The sequence below is a fragment of the Macrobrachium rosenbergii genome, chromosome 23, assembly GCF_040412425.1.
Source record: "Macrobrachium rosenbergii isolate ZJJX-2024 chromosome 23, ASM4041242v1, whole genome shotgun sequence".
NCBI lineage: Eukaryota > Metazoa > Arthropoda > Malacostraca > Decapoda > Palaemonidae > Macrobrachium > Macrobrachium rosenbergii.
Window position 1 is genome coordinate 24,815,995 of NC_089763.1, and position 7,500 is coordinate 24,823,494.

At 32.7% G+C, this 7,500-nt stretch overlaps 1 protein-coding gene across 5 annotated transcripts in view; it reads left to right on the forward strand.

The window, feature by feature from the left end:
- LOC136851383 (uncharacterized) overlaps nt 1-7,500 on the forward strand; it is a 65,423-nt gene that overhangs the window by 57,382 nt on the left and 541 nt on the right. For 4 of the 5 annotated variants that reach the window (XM_067125456.1, XM_067125457.1, XM_067125459.1 and 1 more), the window contains one exon: nt 6,449-6,550. In XM_067125456.1, the coding sequence (XP_066981557.1) occupies nt 6,449-6,550 (102 nt within the window). Of the gene's footprint in view, nt 1-1,363; nt 1,576-6,448; nt 6,551-7,500 lie in introns of those variants that run through there. The other variant, XR_010856855.1, reaches the window with a different exon arrangement.

Sequence of the window (7,500 nt, forward strand, 5' to 3'; positions counted from 1 at the left end):
ATTTTAACAAAAACGTTTTTGCTGGCTACTTCTGAATTTAACAAGATCTTGTTGCAAGCTAATTCTTATTCTAGCAAGAATATTTGTGCTAGCTGATTCTGATTTTAACAAGAACATTTTTGCTAGCTAAGTCTGATTTTAACTGATTCTAACCAGAATATTTTTGCTAGCTAATCAGATATTAACAAGAATAACCGTGGCTAGTTAATTCTAATTTTAACAAAAACAATTTTGCTAGTTAATTACGACTTTATAAAGAATATTTTTGCTAGCTAATTCTGATTCTAACATGAAAATTTTTGCTAGTTAATTCTGATTTTAACAAGAACATTTATGCTAGCCATATCTGATTTCAACTCTGCCACCCTTACATTCTTCAAACATACTTTTTTATGATCTTAACCTAAAAACCACCTTAATTACCATTAGTATGTGTTGAAAGAAATTTAAATTTCCTCGGATTTCTGTGTATCTGTGTATTCCTTTTTTATTTTCATACCCTTTTTATACCGTTTTACCTTTGTTGCTTTTCCTATCGTTGTTTGTTCTCGTCATCTGTATAAACATATCAGTCTTTTTAAGACAAACTAGATCCTAGCTCAAATGAGTCACGACGTGAGGGCAAATTTTTGCTTACTATAAAACTATGTATAAGTTTCTTTTTGCTCATGAAACTTACTCCTGTGTTTGTGATCTTAAATGTTTTGTTATATTTTACAGAGGCTTCCCTTTCACCTCCCGTCACCCATACTGTCCAAAGTTAGAGCTTTTCTGAAAGTTTTCTACAGTCCAGGGAGGGATTTTCTCTCTCTCTCTCTCTCTCTCTCTCTCTCTCTCTCAAGTTAAATATATTACCTCAAATCCATTCATGAATGATCTGTGTGATTCTCTCTCTCTCTCTCTCTCTCTCTCTCTCTCTCTCTCTCTCTCTCTCTCTCTCTCTCTCTCTCTCTCTCCAGTTGAATATATTACCTCAAATGCAATCATGACTGATCCGTGTGATTTCCTCTCTCTCTCTCTCTCTCTCTCTCTCTCTCTCTCTCTCTCCAGTTTTATATACATATATATTTATGTATGTATGTATGTATGTATGTATGTATGTATGTATGTATCTATATATATATATATACATATACATATATATATATACATATGTATTAAGACAAATACAATCATGAACGAATTCTCTCTCTCTCTCTCTTAAATATATTACCACCTCAAATACATGAATGATTTCCCTCCTCTCTCTCTCTCTCTCTCTCTCTCTCTCTCTCTCTCTCTCTCTCTCTCTCTGTTTACCCATCCCCCTCCATCAAACCCCAAATAAGACTGAAAGTAAGACAGCCACCTTTTCGCACGTCAGATGGCGCCAGCTGCTGCTGTTGTTGTTGCCGTTCCCCCAAAAAACCCTGGAAATAAGACCCAAATTAACCAGGCGTTGTGTGCATCGTAGTTAAGACCTAAACACGACTATTGCATCATTTCCCGTAAACTCAAAAAAATAAAGGGAGTTTGTAACACTCTTCCCATCCCTCAAAAAACAGGACTTGCCCTGACTATGAGTTGCCTCGATAGGTACGTATCTCTCAGGTTTTTCAGTTGCTGTGACTTATTATTATTATTATTATTATTATTATTATTATTATTATTATTATTATTATTATTATTATTATTATTATTACGCATCTCAGGTTTTTCAGTTGCTGTAGCTATTATTATTATTATTATTATTATTATTATTATTATTATTATTATTATTATTATTATTATTATTATTATTAATACGTATCTCAGGTTTTCAACTGCTATAATTATTATTATTATTATTATTATTATTATTATTATTATTATTATTATTATTATTATTATTATTATTATTATTATTATTATTATTATTAATTATTTTTCAATTATTATTATTATTAACGTTATTATTATTATTATTATTATTATTATTATTATTATTATTATTATTAACGTCTGAATGTTTAACAGAAAATTTTTTTTGGCTTTTACGGAAATGACCGCGGTCTGCAGTTATATTCTGGTTGATAGAATAGGTAATATTTATTGCATTTCGTACATGATTAAACTGAAAAGATATTGTCAGGTTTTGAAATATGGAAACCTTTCATCATAAAAGCATCTAATAATGTTTTGCCCTCATTTCACAAGGTACTGCTGGCAATTTCGTTTTATTCCCTTCCTTAAAAAAAATTCTAACGTTTTGCTTTATCTCTCGTTAAATTTTCTCAGTGACTAATATCGAGCATATTTCGTAGAGTATAAAACAGATTCATGAGTTGGTGTATAAACTGCTGTATAAATCTGAAATAGCGACTCTTAGAATTGATAGATAAATCTATCATATAATCTATCATTTCCCAGACACCTGCAGAGGTCTGCCTTATTTTCACCTGCGTGATGTACACTACAAAGTCACAACATACACACACACACACACACACACACAAGCAATAGCTTCGTGGAAAACGGCAATTTCGAAGCTTTTCAATCACGGCCAATTCCCTATTCTTATCCTCCATAATTCTCATGCTGGCCAACACCTGCTTCCCCATTATTCCAAGTAATTCCCATCTTCCGTATTGAGTCGTCATTGTTACTTTAAATCCGAACGGATGCAATAGAATAAACCCAGGAGTTTTGGAGAAATGCCTAAGTGGCAACTTAACCCTTGAGGAAAAATACCCATCTGGCAACACTGCTGCACCAGAAGCGCTGTCAAAGAAGTAATGATCTCTGGCCACATTACTCCCTCCCTCTCTCTCTTTCTCGCCATTCTTATTACTCGCCGTGAGTGATTGAATGAGCCCCGAGGTGGTCGTCGCTTTGGGTCTGATTTATAAGGCGTCTACATCACAGAAATAACTAATTATATCAAGTATTGTGAGGAGAAATGACGAGGACCAGCCAGTAATATGATATGGGCAGTAAGATTGTATCTAAGAAATTGTGAAACCCGAGTCATGGAATGCGAGTGATGTGTATATGGAAGATATCGGAAGAGTGGTATCAGTGGTAGCAATCGAATTTTAATATTTATATCTTTTAACGTTTCTAAACAGGTTGAATAATAGAGGTGGTTGTTGTTGTAGAGAGCAAACGTTAAACATGTATCTCCTCTTTTAAACTGGTCTGAGAACTTAGTAATGCCAATATTAGTTACAGCAGTATACGGAATTTAGGAATCGATTTCTGATGTTTTTTTTCTTTATTTATTTATTACAAGAATGCATCACAGCGTCCACAGACCAGTATTATGGAGGGTCTTGCACTGTTAAATATGTAAATATAAAGGGTATATGCAGTTAAGCTGTTAATGAGCCTTGACGAAGTAATTCTCAGAAAGTAGGTGCTGTAGGGAATTCTTTCACCTTTGCTTGGTTTTACCTTCCTGCAATAAAATAAGTGGTTTGAGATGAGAGAGAAGATTTAAATTTGAGAGACAACACTTGAGGAAACCAGAACAATGTGAAGCTTTCAAGCATTTAGGAATAATGCTATCCAATGCAATTTCATTTCGGTCCTGGTCGTTTAGGCCGTAACATCCAAAACAATGTAAGACGTTATGTTTATGGTATTTACTGTTGCGGTTATTATTTACTACGTTATTTCATGTTTACATCCCCGGGGCTGGTAATAAACACGGCGCCCATTTTTGCACGTAAACGTGCTACGGCCTAAATGACGCGTTCTGGCCATTAAACACCTGGAATGTGTTTTTAGCTGGAATCTGGCGAATAACTATAAGAGGGCAGGCTGAATAAGATTTGGAAATCAAACAGACTGAAACTGTATGCCATAGTAGCACTATACATCAGACTAGTATGGAAAGGACTGGAATATAAAATCTAGACCACCGGCCAAACGCTGGGACCTACGAGGTCATTCAGCGCTGTAAGGAAAATTGAGAGTAGGTAAAGGTGCAGGAGGAAAACCTCGCAGTTGCACTCTGAAACACCTGTTAGGAGAAGGCAGAAAGTGGGATGGAAGAAAGGTAATATGAATGGAGGTAGAGCAAAAGCAATGAAAGGGGTTGCAGCTAGGGCCCGAAGGGACGCTGCAAAGAATCTTAAGTAATGCCTACAGTGCACCGCATGAGGTGCACTGACTGCGCTACCCTGCCCCCTCCCCCGGGAATTAGTAATATTGTCACCATAGGAGTTGGAGGAAGACGTAGACCCTGTGAAGATTGGTGACAGTGTCACCATAAGAGTTGGAGATGTTGATGATGATGATGATCATGATAATGATAATGATAATGATGACGATGATGATGATAACGAAAATTAAGATGGTGAAAATGATGCTGATAATGAAGATGATGATGATGAAAATGAAGATAGTGAAGATGATGATGATGATGATGATGATGATGACGAAGATGATGATGATGATGAAGATGAAGATAATAATGATGATGATGATAATGATGATGATAATCATGATGAATGTATGATGAAAACAAACTCTGACAGCTAATCAGGTGGGCTCCCCAACCTTTGACGAATAACGTGCTCTTTGATCTGAAATGCTTTTGCTAATTAAACTCCTACCGGTAAATTTCAATATTGACGCAAAGAAGAGTGACTGACTATGTGCAAATGATTCGTGGGAGATTCATATATAACAATCTGAGTTTATGATGAATCTGCAGAGATTCAAAGATAATAACTAATTACGCTTGAAAGAATTTTATGAACTTTTATTACTTGTCAAAAAGTCATGGTGAGATGCAGTTAAAACTAGGTTAATTAATTTTATAGAATCACATTTAATTGAACTAACGTATAATTCCTAACCTATTATATCGCTAATGACATGTAGTTATGGCTAATTACTTCTGAAGGCACTAATTACTTTCTGAAGACCTAATTATTTTCTGAAGGCCCTAATTACTTTCTGAAGACCATAATTACTTTCTGAAGGCCCTGGTTACTTTCTGAAGACCCTAATTACTTTCGGAAGGGCATAATTACTTTCTGAGGACCATAATTACTTTCTGGAGACCTAATTACTTTCTGAAAACCCTAATTACTTTCTGAAGACTCTAATTACTTTCTGAAGACCCTAATTACTTTCTGAAGTTCACAATTACTTTCTGAAGACCATAATTACTTTCTGAAGACCATAATTACTTTCTGAAAACCCTTATTACTTTCTAAAGACTCTAAGTACTTTCTGAAGACCATAATATAAAAATTACTTCTAAGAAAAAATTATTTTCTGAAGACTCTAATTACTTTCTGAAGACCATAATTACTTTAGAGTATAGTCAACATAATCTTAGTAAATCATTTTTAAGAAAGTGGAGATTTTTTCTTTTGCTTGTTTTTTTTTTAGATAATCATAGCTAGTGAAATAATGACAGATTTAATTACTATTTAGAGAATATTTTTGACAGATTTAATTACTATTTAGAGAATATTTTTGACAAAGTGAAGTAAGAGGTAATCGCTTCTTGAAAATATAATTAATTCCTTTTTAAAGAACCTTAGCTAGTGAGATACAGGTATAATTACTCGCATTCCAAAGAATCGAGGTTAATTAGATTCTGAGTAATTCTGGGTAAAGCTGATATCAGCCCTTATTTACCCATTATTTTTTTTATTATTTTATGGTTTCTTTTTCACGCCCTCACCTGAGATAACGCTTCTAATCAATTTAGTTTGTAAATGGTTTCAATAAAGCATATTTTAGCCCTCAAATATTTTGTTGATATATAAGAACTAAGCTCGTTTTCTCTTATAAATAATATGCCGAAAATGAATGTTTTTCACCTTCTTATAGACTGGAACTAAAGTATTATTTATAAGCATCAGATCATACTTGCCTGATTTCCGATGTCTAAGGAAATGCACGAACAGATTGGGTTGGGATTACTTAACATTAGATTAAAAAGGTACGTACCTTAAACAAAAAAATTAGTTCTAAGTTTTGCAACAAAAGAGAGCCATTGAAACAAAAAAACCAGTCTGGTCCTGGTTCCAGTTAGCTTAGATAGCCGAGTTAAGTTCAGTTTGGTAAAATAATTTAGATTAAAGTTCAGTTCGTTAAAAATTATGTTGGGTTCAGGTTGGAGTTAGGTTAGTTTAGATTAAGTTGGGTTTTGTTAGGTTAGTTTAGGTTACACTAGTTTTAGTTAAGTTTGGATTCAAGTTAGGTTAGCCATACATTGGCTAAGCTTGCCAGTTAGTTTGGATTAGGTTACGTTAAGTTAGGTTTGTTTAGATCAGGTTGGGTTCACTTAGGGTAGCTTAGGTTACGTTAGGTAAAGTTAGGTTGGTTACGATTAGGTTGGGTTAGTTTAGGTTAGGTTAGTTAGGTTTGAGTCACGACAATCTATAAACAACCTACCTGTATCACTAATGACAATTTATGAATTCAAGCATGAATAAGTGTGAGATGCTTCCTTTTTGTTTCCCAGGTCGTCCGGGAGAAAATATCTACGTCAACAGTTCTCCTGCTGGCTTTTACGGCAAAGAACTTACATTACTTCTATGTTAGGCGCAACGCTGTCATTCTTAAGGTAAGAGGAAAGCATGTTTAATTCTTACAGACATACCTATATACATACACACTTATTAATACATATATACATATACACATATACATAAATGCATATACACACATACATACATACATACTCACATACTAAGCAGCAAAACACTAGGAGGACAGAAGTGTTAGGGGTTTTTATATATATATATATATATATATATATATATATATATATATATATATATATATATATATATATATAATCAAATACTTCCTAATAATAATAATAATAATAATAATAATAATAATATTAGAGAAACGATTGCTGGGGCATATGCACTGATTTTATATAGAATATTTAATGGAACACAGACATATTTCTTACATTAATGTAGTTACTACGAACACTATTGTTTTCAATAATAATAATAATAATAATAATAATAATAATAATAATAATAATTTGTACTTAAATACATGTAACCCTGACATTTGACATGAAAAAATCATAGATTACCATTTCAGAATTAATTAGTAATCATGACGTCAACATAGCCTCTACTGTCACGGAGAGAGTAACAGTTATAATTTATTAGTAATATATATATATATATATATATATATATATATATATATATATATATATATATATATTATATATATATATATGTATATGTATGTATATATATATACACATAAGATAAATATTAAAAACAATACACATTTCGCCAAAGGTCAAGGTCGTTTACGTAAGGCCGGATGTTAAAAAGGTCGACTCTACCTTTTTACGATCGAGAAGCAACGACGATTGCTTATTTTGGGGGTTTGAAGACAATGCCAGTCCTTCCTCGTAGAGGATTCTTCCATGTTAAATGTAAATTATTAAAAATGTATTTGATAACTCTGCATACTATTATTATTATTATTATTATTATTATTATTATTATTATTATTATTATTATATAATAATAATAATAA